Source organism: Archocentrus centrarchus, chromosome 24 (assembly GCF_007364275.1).
Source record: "Archocentrus centrarchus isolate MPI-CPG fArcCen1 chromosome 24, fArcCen1, whole genome shotgun sequence".
In the NCBI taxonomy this organism is placed as follows: Eukaryota; Metazoa; Chordata; class Actinopteri; order Cichliformes; family Cichlidae; genus Archocentrus; species Archocentrus centrarchus.
In genome coordinates this window covers 11,508,150-11,522,447 of record NC_044369.1, presented here as the reverse complement: position 1 = coordinate 11,522,447, position 14,298 = coordinate 11,508,150, and the positions used below count along the sequence as shown (strand labels likewise).

At 40.8% G+C, this 14,298-nt stretch overlaps 2 protein-coding genes across 3 annotated transcripts; one reads left to right on the top strand and one right to left on the bottom strand.

Annotated features, from left to right (window-relative positions):
* Positions 1–1,224: 1,224 nt before the first annotated feature.
* eif2s1b (eukaryotic translation initiation factor 2, subunit 1 alpha b) lies at positions 1,225–7,029 on the bottom strand. Of its 2 annotated transcripts, none has more exons than XM_030720948.1 (8): positions 6,848–7,029; positions 4,286–4,528; positions 3,228–3,307; positions 2,724–2,875; positions 2,519–2,625; positions 2,332–2,429; positions 2,034–2,177; positions 1,225–1,883 (listed from the first exon to the last, which is right to left on the bottom strand). In XM_030720948.1, exons 2-8 carry the CDS (start codon positions 4,524–4,526, stop codon positions 1,758–1,760), a joined length of 948 nt encoding a protein of 315 aa, XP_030576808.1. In that variant the 5' UTR covers positions 4,527–4,528; positions 6,848–7,029; the 3' UTR covers positions 1,225–1,757. The 2 variants fall into 2 exon arrangements, with proteins under 2 accessions (XP_030576808.1, XP_030576809.1); XM_030720949.1 differs by lacking the exon at positions 6,848–7,029 and adding an exon at positions 6,600–6,741.
* A 30-nt stretch (positions 7,030–7,059) lies between these two features.
* On the top strand, positions 7,060–13,809 carry atp6v1d (ATPase H+ transporting V1 subunit D). Its single transcript, XM_030720950.1, has 9 exons — positions 7,060–7,312; positions 10,706–10,823; positions 11,166–11,245; positions 11,333–11,400; positions 11,480–11,524; positions 11,617–11,720; positions 12,653–12,719; positions 12,816–12,894; positions 13,121–13,809. The coding sequence occupies exons 1-9, from the start codon at positions 7,272–7,274 to the stop codon at positions 13,263–13,265; spliced, it is 747 nt and encodes a 248-aa protein (XP_030576810.1). The 5' UTR covers positions 7,060–7,271; the 3' UTR covers positions 13,266–13,809.
* The last annotated feature ends 489 nt before the right edge of the window (positions 13,810–14,298 follow it).

Here is a 14,298-nt window from a genome sequence, read left to right as displayed (position 1 = left end):
CTTGACCATACCAGTACAGACTGTAACTGCAGATTCTGCTCATTCTCACTCCTGCACCAGTTGTTCAGGTCTTTTTTTTTTTTTTTGTCATTTAAAACATACTCAGGCTGCATCCACCCTTCTCCACTCTGCAGGTGCTGACTCTGTCGGTGTGCTTTTGTGTATATACAGTTTGTCATTATTTGGGTATGAAGAAGCTGCAGATAGCCACCCAGGGCCACTGTGTTGGAGATGAGACCCATTATTCCTATACTTTGACTTGCATACATGCCAACTCACAATGAGAAGAGTCTGCAGGTTTGCCACAAACAGTTCACCATTTCTCAATGTGTTCTTTAAAGTGAGGTTTGGCTTACAGTTCAATGTGGGTTGGTTAAGTGGACACAAACTTAAGAGTGAATAACTACAACTAGGATGTTTTTAAAATAATTACAGATGTTATTTATTAAGGGTTTTTTTTTTCCTCCCTCCCCTCTTCATTTTTCATTACATTCCTGACAAACTTATGTTTTCATCTTCAGTCCATCTCAAAAAACATCTAGTTGTCATTTGAAACGTGTCCACTGACAAGACCCACAGGTGGTGACATCCTCAACGCTGTAAAAGCACACGCATCATACCCACTATAGGTAAATGAGCTAAGAATGGAAAAAAAAAAAATTGACGTCAAGATGCTCTCCATTTGTTTTTGTATTGGTGAACATTTGAATAAATAATTTTTATAATCATGTGATTTTTTTTTTTTTTTCTCACCAAAAATTGCCCTAAAATTTGGAAGATTTGGGGTTAAAGGTTCACAAATTTTTTTAATTCGCTTCCTAAATGAGTACAAAAGTGATTCTTTCCTGTGACCTACATGACAAGTGTCCAAAAAAAATGTTAACAGTCATTCTCTCTGTACTCATAACTACCTCAGATAATTTGACCAACTTAATGCCCAGAATGAATAGGAAAAAAAAAATCAGTAGGTAATTAAGGTAACTTTAATGGCCAAAATCAAAGTTTAGGGTTATTGGTATTAGACTTTTGATTGTATAATCACCATCTGATTCTTTTTAAATGTACAAACTCCAGTCTGCTTTATTTTGATTTTGTTTTTTTTTTTTTTTAAATAATAGCCTGAGTGGCAGATTATATTCATCCTTAATTCACCCAAACTGAAAAGCTGCTTTTTGAGAAAATAAAAAGGTAGATGTTGGAACAATTTCATTAAACAAAGAGGCATTGAGATCAAAACTTCCAGGTCTTTATTGATACGATGGGAAGCTAAACAAGAGCCAGAAAAACCCTTTAACTGGAAGAGAATCAGCACAAAGTTACTGCTGGCTGGTGTAGAGACAGACGAAGCATATGCATTTCCCCTTCAGTCAGTCACATCCAGTGAGCAGCCGGAGATGAAGTGCCACGGATACTGAAGACACTGGGCTCTTAAAGCAAGAGGTAAAGTGAAAGGCCACAGCTTGTAAACAGCTTTTGTTGTTTTAGAGTTAATCAAATCAGGGTACTTTAAAATAAAAACTAAAGTGATGCTTGTAATTTAACCATTCTTGTGTCCATGTCTGGTTAAAAAGACCTTCTTCTGAGACAAACCCGAACAAACAGGGATGTTTGCCAATAAAGTAGTAACACCAGTTAATGGTTGCAATGTGAAAGTTAGCATCTGTTGGACTGAGTGACTGAGGCCAGGTCTGTCCATGTTTTTTTTTCTTTCCTCCATTGATGTTTTTGTCTCCACCAGCTTTCCAATGAGGACCGACTCAGTCCTCTGTTTTGGCCTCCATCTCCTCTGCGTCGTCATCTCCGTCCACCTCTGCGTTCTCGCGCTCTAACCTCTCCAGCTGCCGGGCGAGCTCTGTCTCATCTGTGTCCGTCACCACCTTAGGCTGCAGTACAGAGTTTGCAATTTGCATTTGCTCCACACAAAATATATAAATCTCAAAAAATAGGTTGCAATAATGGTCTTTGGGCCAAATGTTCTAAAAATAAAGATATTCATTTAAAAAAAAAAAAAAAAAGAAAGTGAAATCACTCACCTCCATCTGGATGTTAAAGACCCCTCTCTTCTCCTCAATCTTCTCCTTGATAGCAGCCATGGCCTGGTTGAGGACAGAGAGGCCTTCTGTGCGCTCCAGGGTGGTCGTCGTCATCACGTAGCGAGGGGGGGCGATCAGGTTGATCTGCCAAGAGGAAACGCCATGACAGTCTTGAAGCGGCAGAAGTTCGAGAAAATTCCAAGTAGAGCAGAAGGCTACAGCTGGAGACTCATTTTAGTCTTGGCAGAGGAGAGTCAAAGAAGAGTTTTTACTTCATGACTGAATAGAGAAGGATTACCTTGATGGGCATGGCCTCTGTGGAGCAGCCGAGTCCGGCTCTCAGAGCTTCCTTCACAGCGTCGATCCCCTCGTAACCATAACACGCCACTTCAATGTCTGCCCAAGGGAGAGGAAGACTGTGGAACTCATATTCACATTTCTACTTCATTTCAAAGTCCAACTAAGAAACACTTAAATAGTCACACCTGCTCTGATTTTGACAGCCTGTGGAGTGAGTCGCCTGTTGATGTTATCAATCAGCACATTCCTCTCCTCCTCTGTTAAATCCAGGCCATCAAGAATGGAAGGATCTCTGAAGAAAGTCACCAAAATAAAAATATTTGCAGAAACCGAAAGCTAGATATCCACAGCTTTTGTTTCATTTGAATAATTGTCGAAATAAAGACTTACGATACAGCCTGTTTGAAGACATCATAAGCGCCGTATCCTGGCCGCTTGTATTTCTCATCAAAGACCCAGGCGGTGCGCTGGTACAAGCTCTCTAGCTGCTCATCCTTACTGTACTCCAACACTTCTGCCACGTGTCGCAGGATGCTGTAAACCTGCAAACATCTTAAAGTTCAGCTCAGGGCAAACAATACTGTAAAATTAACAAGATCCATGTTTAAAAATTCTTAAAATTCAGGTATTACTTCTTTCACAATGTTTGGCATGAATGACTAAAACCAAACTACACCCGCAAACTGAAAAAAGCGCGAAGCTGGCTACGATTACATGTCAAACGAAAAAGAAGCAATAAAATGTTGAAATCCTGTCAGGAGCATGAACCTCCATTCAGTGGTAGATGGACACTTGTTTCTGCAGTTTGTGGGTGTGGTTTGGTAGAAAGAGACACTGTTATTGAGTTTTAAAAAAAGAAAAAGGATCAAGCCTTGAGGTCACAATTCAACTTACAGTTTTAGATTTGGTGAATTTATCCTCACACTTGATGGCCTCCTCCGGTGAGACTCTTCTTTTTGACAAATCAATGTATCCTGGGGAGAAAACAGTGAAGAAACGTATGGAATATTCACACTGCGCAAATCTTTGGAAAAGGCTGTCAAAAGTGCTGCCAATACACCTCACAGTGTGCATGTCCAAATTGTGCCCAATTGTGAAATTGTCCCTCCCTCATGTTATGGGACTTGTTAGAGTTACAAGGTTCCAGGTGTGAATGGGCAGCAGGGCTGTTAAATTTGGTGTTGTGGGTACATGAAGAGGAATTCTGCTATAATAATTTACTTTTTTGTAAACTACTCGTTTGCACAAAAGCTTAATAAGATTTTCTTCTTCCTGAACCTTTTTTGTATGACTTGATGTAAATGTGGAAGTTATTATGATTTTATGTATTCTAACTCAAATATATAATCTGCATTCATCTTATAATGGGGCCTTACTGCAGAGCCTAAGTTCACCCACTCTCTGAAACAAGCTGTTTTAGGCTGACTTTCATCTGATTGGGTTGCCCTTGGAAAATGGATGTTTGGAACAGCGGGTGGGTGGAGTTGCAGTTCCCACAGAACTGTTGAACAGATAAGGATATCACCTCTTACTGACATCATACAGAGCCAAGACTGCAAAAGAGTGCCTGAAACAGAGTGTTAAAGAGCAGTCTGAAGCTGGAGCTTTTGGCTTATAGGGATTACTTGTACATATGGTGACCTCATTACAGCAGACCCCCTTTAATTATTTCAGATTACATTTTTCTCTGTCATATGGGATTTCCCTGACATTAAACTGGTAAATGCTGTAATATTGATAATATTCTTGACCATATTACCAACCATAACCCATCTGAAGTCACAGAACATCATGACAGTAATCTATTCAATCTAAAAGGAAGAAAACTGCCCCCCCCCAAAAAAATAGATATGGTTCATAAGGTTTCTATTCCAACAGTAGTTTCCTACAGAGGGGTACAATTTCCACTAGCCTTCATCTATACTGGTCAGTATCCACCTGTCTGCACTCACCCTTCTCTTTGTCTACTCGGATGACGACCACGCACTCATTGCGACCTATGCGGATGAGCTTGTTGATGGAGCGGATACGTCGACGCGACAGCTCGCTCAGGAGGATCATGCCCTCGATGTTGTTGTACTCCAAAAGGCTGACGTAGGCGCCCATCTCAGCGATGGACCTCACGTTCACCATCACAACATCCTCCACCTCTGGGAACCGGTGCTGGTAAAATCGACAGCTGAGCCCCGGCATCGCTGTGAGGTCAGAAACAGTTAAGACAGAGGGAGGTTAACATCTGTAGATGATTGCACAAATCTTTAAACACTGGGAAAAGTACAGCTCAATCTGTAAATTTGAGTTTCCATACTGTGGCTTCAAAAGAGTGAGAAAATAATGTTACAGTGAAGTAATTAAGGTCATCTCATCTGGGCTAGAATGTTAAAGGGTAAAAGAAAACAAGCAACAACCAACCACTGACAGTATAAGAGACAGAAGTAGCTTCTGGGTCTTATCTAGGTAACGTCAGGGTTAAGAAGGTTCACTTCATATGGCTGATTTAGACTTTGGTGGTGAATATTTGTAGAGCCTACAACATAGCCTAAGGAAGCAGCCAACAGCGTTGCCAACATTCATGCTTGTGCATGGTGCGTTATATCTTAATTACTTTGTGGTTGTGAACCAGTGCTTTATATCTGGTACCAATAGAAACTAAATACTGGGCCTTTTTTCCCTCCTGGGTCCCCACTCTTTGTTGTGGTTAGCTTTTTTTTCCCCCCTCAAGTTTTTCCACTTCTTTGTACAATCTCTCACATCCATTACAACACTTAAGGCAATCTCCCTCTGGGAATTTGCTGACCTCTGAGTCCTTATACTGAGGCAATGATTTTTCTTCTCTCACTGATAACATTCAAAAACAACAGCAAAAAAGTAGCTTGAAGGGCACAGGAGGAATGGACACTACAGAACAGGACAATTGCAATAGTTGTGGGCTGCGTGGACATGATGTGTCAGGTTACGGTGTGAGTTACTATGTAGGGTTTCAGAGTGTTTTGTGGTTATGACCTGCCTACAGCACAGATTTACCACAGAAGCACAAATACCCTGTTACCAGAGTACATCACCATGGTAACTTATACAGGTTATCGTCAAGATTACAGATCCACAGGTATGAAATCACTGCCTACTGACCAACTGATTCTCCTGAAAACAGTGTCACTATTCCTGGAAGATCCCTTGAACCTTTTTCTGTTACTCTCATTCCTCTGATTTGTCTGTTCAGCCTGTGTTATGTGTATGACCCCTTCATAGTTTTCTAATATAGACCAGTAGACTTGTTTATGTTTATGACTGGGTGGATGCTGTCAACGCCACCCCTTTCATGTGAAAGTGCTCCTAGCTAGATTATGATGAAGAATAGAAACACTCACTGTTCTCTGAATCTATTGCTTTTAACATCCTGATGTTGCTGTAAGCAGAAGGCAGCTGCCTAACCCCTGGAGTGTTTCACCCTTGGATGGTATCACCTTTGTTTTACTTGTTGTTGATGTTGTTACACCCTGAGAAACAGGACTTGGAGACATTTCTTTGACAGTTGCTAAACTGTGGGTTATTTATCAACCTGAAAACCACCTTGATGTGACTTGTTTAGCCTGACTGGATAAGTGAAGCCAGATAAAGGAAAGCCATTCTGGGTATGTTGAACTTGCTGTGTAGGCCACAGACAGGCTTCTGGGAGACAATGCAAACACCCATAGGACCACCGACTGACTAAGCTTGGATAACAATGTGTTGGGTGTCGCAGAGTCGACCAATTAACTTTAATCCCTTTCTACATCAGACTATTTGAACTATACACTCATGTTCCTGTTCATGAAGTAAACCCTGCTACAGGTAAAGATATTCCTCTATGGGAAAACGCTGTAATGCTCTTTTTTCTCAGGTTTTTTTTTAATCACAGTCGTGGTCATTCTTATAGACATTAATTTGTGGAAAGGTTTTGGTCATACTTTCTAATTTTACCATTTTATCATCAAAAATTAGGAAGGTGTGGACAAAATATTAGAAACACCCTTTCAATATTTAATTAATATTGTCCAAAACCATTTGAATGAAGTCACTTCTCTGTTTCTGTTTTTCCACTGAAGGAAATCACGTTCCCAGGTTTAGCTTGGAAAAAAATCTTTCAGAAATAAAAACAGGGAAATGAAACGAACGTCTGCTACTTTGATTTCAGATTTTTCAACGGAATGATGCAACGCAGACAAACCCATCACTATTTAAAAGAGAAAACTTAGCATTACAAAATGGACACAAAAACCTGCTTACCAGAAATTCAGCACATTAACAGCGACTGTATGTGTTCGCAGTTATTTCGTTTAAAAGCACGAGAAGAAACGCTCATTAAAGCGCGGATATTACAGAAAAATTTTCTGTAATATCCGTTAGCTTCCCAGCTAATAACCCGGCGCCCAGCTCACATGCGGCACACGCAGGCTAAGCTGTTAGCCGGTTAGCTGCCAGGTCCGACCGTTTCCCACTCCCCGCTAAACAACTCCTTCATAAACCACACTCACCTGTGTCATAAGGTTACAGAACGATGCGCCTGGATGTTCCGTGCTGCCTCTGTTTAAATGTCAGATTAGTTTTTTCTTTCTGATGTTGCTTTTTTTTCTTTTTAATTAAGAACACGGGCCCGCTAGCTCACATTCATGGGTGTGCTAATTTGTCGACCCGGAAAAGATCGTCAAGAGCTTCCAGATGCGCGCATGTACGGAAAGAGTTCTGTTCTTCAGTCACATGACGCGGAGGGCCAGCTGATCATCGCGGAGAAGATCACGACCGTCAGCTCGATCTGCTGCTCTAATCCTGCACGAAGAGCGTCATTTCAGCTGTTATACGCGAATATTAACAATCTAGGATTTAACTTACAGTTTTAGGATTGATTTCGGGAAGCGATAGTAAACTGAAATTCGCAGTCATCGACACAAAAACGGGAAGATGTCTGGAAAAGACAGGATCGACATATTCCCCTCCAGAATGTAAGCAGCTTGTGTGATAGCTAGTTGCTAACCCACTGTAGTTTCCTTAAAGCTTATTTACCACTGTTTTGTTGACATTGTTTAAAAATCTATGATATTGATTTTTTTTTTTTTTTGGATGCATTTGAAAAGCAAGGATCGCCGTTTAGTTTTGTGTCAGGTTACCGTTTAAAAGAGGAAGAATCCTTCAGTTGTCATGTGATATTTCCAACATTGTCCAAGTGTGAGCTGTCAGTCTGAGAGACTTTATTTTAACCCCATGTCACCTTGATCCAGTTATGTCAGTTTTAAGACGACTGAAAGAGTATAACAGAGGTTTTACCCTGTTATCAGCTCCTGTAGCTGTGATATGAATGCAGAGGAGTGCTACAGATCGTGTTCTTCCTCACTTACTTTCAAAAATAATGCTGTAACGCAAATTACAGATTTTAACACTTTCTATCCTTAGACTCACTTGGTTCAGGTAAGGAAAGTATCCCCCTGGGGGGAAAGAAGTCCTTAAATGGTAGAAAAACTAAAGCAATCTCAGGAAGACCCCCAGATTAGGGATCAGATCTCTCTTCTAAGATGGAAAGCATGCAGTAGATGTTGTACAGCATAAAGCAAAATAGTAAATTTATTTTATAGACAATCAGGATGGCAGCATTAACGTAGACTGTAACAATGTGTGAGTCACATTAAGTGGGCTTGAATGTTGATGGCTATGAATTTTCAGCTGCTCCCTTATTCACAAGGGGTTACCACAAAAGATGGATCCACATATTTTCAATTAAATTTTATTTATAGAGCGCCAAATCACAAAAGTCACTTCAAGGTGCTTTATATTGTAAGGTAAAGACACTACAATGATTCCAGAGAAATCCACCAGTCAAATGAGCAGGCACTTGGTGACATTGGGAAGGAAAAACTCCCTTTTAACAGGAAGAAACCTCCAGCAGAACCAGGCTCAGGGAGGGCAGCCATCTGCAGTGACCAGCTGGGGGTGAGGGGATGGGGACAGGACAAAAGACACACTGTGGAAGAGAGCCAAAGATTAACAATAACTAATGATTAAATGCAGTGATTAAATCACTGGAAGCCCCCAGGAGCCTAGGCCTATTGCTGCCTAACTAAGGGATGGTTCAGGGTCACCTGATCCAGCCCTAAATATAAACGTGATCAAAAAGAAAGGTTTTAAGATTTTAAGCCTAATCTTAAAAATAGAGAGGATGTGTCTCCCAAATCCAGACTGGGAGCTGGTTCTACAGACGAGGGGCCTCAAAGTTGAAGGCTCTGCCTCCCATTCTACTTTTAAATACCTTAGGAACAACAAGCAAGCCAGCAATCTGAGAACGAAGTGCTCTGTTGGGGTGATCTGGTACTATGAGGTCTTTAAGATAAGATGGGGCCTGATTATTCAAGACCTTGTGTGTGAGAAGAATATTATTTATTTAATAGGGAGCCAATGAAGAGAAGCCAATATGGGAGAAATATGCTCTCTCCTTCTAGTCCCCGTCAGTACTCTCACTGCAGCATTTTGGAACAGCTGAAGGCTTTTCTGGGAGCTTTTCAGACAGAGTGGTAATGAATTGCAATAGTCCAACCTAGAAGTAATAAATGCATGAATTAACTTTTTAGCATCACTTTGAGACAAGATGTTTCTAATTTTAGAAATATTTTACAAATGAAAGAAAGCAGTCCAACATATTTAATTAATATGTGCATTGAAGGACATATTCTAGTCAAAAATTAGTCCAAGATTCCTCATAGTGTTACTGAAGGTCAAGGTAATACCATCCAGAGTAGGTATCTGGTTAAACACTGTCTTTCTAAGATTTGTAGGGCTGAGAACAATAACTTCAGTTTTATCTGAATTTAGAAGCAGGAAATTAGAGGTCATCCAGGCCTTTATGTCTTTAAGACATTCCTGCAGTTTAACTAATTGGTGTGTGTCATCTGGCTTCATGGATAGATAAAGCTGGGTATCATCTGCATAGCAAGGAAAATGCATGCAATGCTATTTAATAATACTTAGGGAATACCTAGAGAAAGCATGTACAGAACCCTGGGGAACTCCATAATTAAACTTAGTTAATACTTAGTTACTACACTTAGTGATCTGTACCACGCAGGGGCTCATTTTACCCCCAAAGCCCAGTTCATTTGGCTAGTGTGTCATGTCTGGGGGCGGTTCAGTGAACTGTGCCCTGGTCCACTTGAAGAGTTGGGCCATGGCACAGTTCAGTTGGAATTGGGTACAGTACAAGGTAACCGTGCTTAGTGTGACACCTTTTTTTAAGAATATATATTCTGGGGCTTTTTTGCCTTTATGTGATTGGACAGTGGAGAGAAGAAAAAGCGTGCCTTAGGGTGGATTCCAGCCCCGGCCTCTGCATTAGCCTTATGGCGTATGGGTCGCCTACTCAACCCCAGAAAGACCTGGAAAGATTCTAATTCTGAAAAGAAAAACAACTGTAAATAACAAGTGAATTACAAGTATGTAGCCATTTAGCAGTTAACATTCAACTTGTCAGTGACAGCAGCTCAATGTAAGGTCTCCCAGCAGAACACCCACACATGGACTTATATATTAGCAAGATGAAAAATTAGAACAAACTGCTACTCTTGACATTTAGCAGCACGATAGAAGAAGGAATAAAGGAGTGATCAGCGGTTTATTCTCCTCAGGGGTGCATTATAGTGCTGACCTGAGGGCATTCAAATAAACTCACTAGAGAGAATGTGACCAGGTCAACTAATAACAATTGCTCGCTGAACTACATGTTTCTTTGGACTCCAGTAATCTTGGAGCAGAAGACTTTAATAATGCCATTAAGACGGTTCCTGTCCTTCAGTGACAACCCACTGAACCAGCATTTGAAACAAAATGTTAAAAAGAGGAACACAAGGAGCAAATCTATTCAAAAGAGAGAAAGAAAAGAGCAAAATATGAAAATCCAGATTTAACAAAAGAGCTGTGATGAGGGCGTCAACTGCTGGAGGAGAGAGAGAGGGGGAGACCTTAGGATGGCCTAAGGTCCAGCATGAATGTAGTACCATGTCCTGTAGTTAGACTGCACAGGACGCAGCTCAGTTTACCTCCAGCCTGACAGCAGTTAGTGAGGAAAAAAAACATGCATTCATGGTTAAAGCACACCACTCCTGCCACAAATTTAACTGAATCTACAAAAAAAAAGAAAAGAATTAAATTAAAGAAGTAGCAAGCGATGACATTAATTCCAGTGTGACTCTGCCTTTCTTTCTTCAGTCAAAATCTATTCAGTACACCTTCTGCTGTCATCATTAACAGCAGCAGAGCAGGAAAATGAAACCTGGCTGTGTAATCTTGAACCTGATGTAACTGGCTGATTCAAACACAGTGTTAAAACGTGTGGGTTTTCTCTGGATTTTCAGGGCCCAGACCATCATGAAGGCTCGGATGAAAGGCGCGCAGACCGGCCGCAACCTGCTCAAGAAGAAGTCCGACGCCCTCTCCATGCGCTTCCGTCAGATCCTTCGCAAAATTATTGAAGTCAGTTGAAAATGAGCTTTCACTTTTGGTCTAAATGTGGTCTAATAAAACAGACAATGCAACAAATCCTTCATTAATGTCACAGCCTTTGTTTATTTTTAACCCAACTGTATAATAATTCAACTTTCTGCTCATTGTAGAGGCTGTAGCTTACGATGGTGCTGAATTGCTCTTATTCTAAGAGGTGTTTCCATAGTAATTGTTTGTGTATTTTCATTGTTACAAACTAACAAATTACAAATCAAAGCCTCATAAATCTAAGCCTTCATGAAGGCTTTCAGCTTTGTGGGTCTCTCAGCAGCTAAAATAATTTCCTAAAGGTTTGTTTATTTATTCTTTTAGACTAAAACCAAGATGGGAGAGGTGATGAGAGAAGCTGCTTTCTCTTTGGCTGAAGCTAAATTTGCTGCTGGAGACTTCAGGTAAGAATGACAATAACACTACAGTCGCGTGATGCTGTGTTTGGTGCAGACCTTTGTGCAACTTCCATCTGCAATTTTTGTCCACAGCACGACTGTAATCCAGAATGTTAACAAAGCCCAGGTGAAGGTCAGGGCCAAAAAAGATAATGTGGCAGGTTAGCATCAAAACTATTTTCTCATTTTTATCATCACTTTTTTTTTTTTTTTTAATATCTGCTGCTTTTCTTTTTTCAGGTGTCACCCTTCCAGTTTTTGAACACTATCAAGAAGGCGGGGACAGTAAGTCCAGTCTCAATTCTGAGTTTGGTGGAAATCTGTTTTTAGTGAATTACAGAAAATGCTCAACCTCGATGTGTGTTTGTGTCTGTCAGGTTATGAGCTCACCGGCTTGGCTAGAGGAGGAGAGCAGCTCTCGAGGTTGAAGAGGAACTATGCCAGAGCTGTGGAGCTGCTTGTGGAGTTGGCCTCCTTACAGGTAGGAGGCGCTCTTACATATAAAAAGCATACTTTAGATTTAAGTGAAATGGTTTTTATTTTTTTTAAACAGATGATCATAATAAAAAGTCAATGTGATGTCGCTCATTGGTTAGTGAAATCCCGATGTGAAGCCTCATGCTGAGCGATTTGAAATCAGATACAAGTGACGGGTGGATTTGAACAAGAAACCAAGGGAAACTGCACTCTCATATGCTTACAACATGAAGCTCACCCTGCTTTCATCCTTTTTTGTTTTCAATAAGAATTGATGCTACTGATTGAAAATTCTCAGTTTGTACATCCTCGAGATGTACTAGAGATGTGAGCAGACGAGGTGAGGAAGGGACACAAGGACAGAGGAGTTGGGGCAACTGGCACTTTAACATCCTTACCTTGGAGCCTCATTTTAAACCAACATCTCAGATATAACTGTGTACAAGCACAGGAGCACATTGAAGGGCAGAAAGTTTGAGAGCAAAGGTGATCATCTCCAAACCAAAACAGCTATAAAGGAGTAGCTTCTCCTGCTATAGCTGTAGCCAGCTGTGTGGCCTGCTTCTATAATATTTCCACAAAGGGTACACCTGTGCATCCTTGATTATAGTTCCTTCTCCAAGCCTCCTCTCTGCTCTGTAGTCTCTCTTCACCAGAAGGACTTTAGGTTTAGACACATTTGGCACACTGAGCTCAATTCCTGTGTCAAAGGCAGGATGGAGGCGTGTTTATTGAAGAGCAGACTCTTTTGGAAACCAGTTGCCACCTGCTGGCCATTAGAAATAATGCACCAGCTTCTCTTTCAGACCCAGAAGCTGCAGCCATGTTTTCATATTTCATCAGATGTAGATTAAATTTTATCTGTATTCTAGAAAAGCTTAAGTTTAATTGAAAAAAAAAAAAATGACACACGTGTTGCTCAATTTTGGTTCACAGACATCTTTTGTCACCCTGGATGAAGCCATAAAGATCACCAACCGCCGTGTGAACGCCATCGAGCACGGTAAACACACTAAACATACAACTACAGCCTTTTTTTTTTTTTCCCAAACAAAAAGGGTTTTGGTGCAGCTTAAATAATCTTTAATCCACTTTGCAGTGATTATTCCCAGGATTGATCGCACCCTCACTTACATCATCACAGAGCTGGATGAGCGGGAACGAGAGGAGTTCTACAGGTGATAACATTTTCTGTCTGCCTCATGAAGGTTTTAATTCGTGAACCTAAAAGACTATCAGTGGCAGCTTTTGTGTTTATTTTTTATTTTATATATTTTTTCCAGCTGGCTGTCAATCCACAGCTCTTAATTCATTCTGTCACTACCCCCAACAACTGAAGTCCAAAAGGAGACTGCCCAGTCCTCTGTTTTTGGTTCGAACACTGAATGTTCTCTGCTTTTTCAGACTGAAGAAGATCCAAGAGAAGAAGAAGCAGCTCAGGGAAAAGACAGAACTGGAAATAGCTGCCCGCTTGGCTGCTCTGGGTCCCATCGCAGAGCCCGCCAACATGCTGACAGAGGAGGCGGATGAAGATCTGCTGTTTGAGTGAGGAGCACTACAGGGCAACAGCCACTGACTTCACTCATCCTCTTATTTATTCTGTGCCTCTCTGGCCACGCCTGCGTCTCTTTACGTCAGCGATGAAAGTTGTTTTGTGTCCATATTGTGATGATTTGTTCTGAGTGTTTTCCGATGTGTACAGGGATCAAAGTACTGCTTGGTATTATACACAAGTCAGACAAAAACAGTCTAACAAATTAAGCAAATATTACAATGAATATGTTTACACATGGTGTGCAAGTGAAGCTAAGAAGCATTCTGTGTGACTGATCCACCTGTAGATATTAAAGTTTCCTCAGATGTAGAGCCATTGCATGCTGTACAGCTTAGAGTTGTTATGGATTTCAGAGGGTGCGAGTGTGCGCTGTGGACACCCGTCCTGCTGCTGACTTCACATCATGTAGTTCCTGTTACCTCACTGGAGGCTGTTAACCATTTCACCAGAAGTCCCAATGTGCCCCTGCTGTAATATGTGATGTGCAATTCAACAAAGCCCAACACTTCATCCAAATAAAGATGTTATAAATATTCAACCACTGACTGAATGTCAGGTTTCACCCACCCACCTTAAAAGGCAGAAATGTGTATAAAGACAAAACAACCAAGAAAGACTGCTAACAGGAGGTTTCTCACTTTTTTAATCAAAAGCAATTTATATAGTGTTTAGGTAACCTTGGAATGATGGCAATTTAGGACCAGAATGATAAATGTAACCTTGTTTTAGTTAGGCTTTTGTTTTGCAGGAGCTGCATTTGTTGCTGTAGCCATTTTCATTCCTGCAGGTTGGTATTTAGAACAAGGTTATTATAGTAACTAAAGCTACCACATGTGAAAAAATTCATTTAGATTCAGTTTTGTCAGTTTGATCAAATTTGTTATCACAGCATGCCTGATGAGACTTTGATGCATCTGCTTACTGTCTTCAAAAGGTGCTGTTTGTGTCGTAACATACACTCACCAGACACACTGCTAGTACTGGGTTGGACCCCCTTTTGCCTTCAGAGCTGCCTTAATTTTTCGTG

What these genes read in the sequence shown, in the direction of transcription:
- eif2s1b (XM_030720948.1), bottom strand. Translation starts at nt 4,526, where the DNA reads ATGCCGGGGCTCAGCTGTCGATTTTACCAGCACCGGTTCCCAGAGGTG. An exon ending in GGCTGTCAAAATCAGAGCAG is followed by an intron (nt 2,430 to 2,518) that starts GTGTGACTATTT and finishes TCCCTTGGGCAG; the next exon opens with ACATTGAAGTGGCGTGTTAT. An exon ending in CAGAGGCCATGCCCATCAAG is followed by an intron (nt 2,178 to 2,331) that starts GTAATCCTTCTC and finishes TCCTCTTGGCAG; the next exon opens with ATCAACCTGATCGCCCCCCC.
- atp6v1d (XM_030720950.1), top strand. Translation starts at nt 7,272, where the DNA reads ATGTCTGGAAAAGACAGGATCGACATATTCCCCTCCAGAAT. An exon ending in CTATCAAGAAGGCGGGGACA is followed by an intron (nt 11,525 to 11,616) that starts GTAAGTCCAGTC and finishes TGTGTCTGTCAG; the next exon opens with GTTATGAGCTCACCGGCTTG. An exon ending in TGGAGTTGGCCTCCTTACAG is followed by an intron (nt 11,721 to 12,652) that starts GTAGGAGGCGCT and finishes TTTGGTTCACAG; the next exon opens with ACATCTTTTGTCACCCTGGA.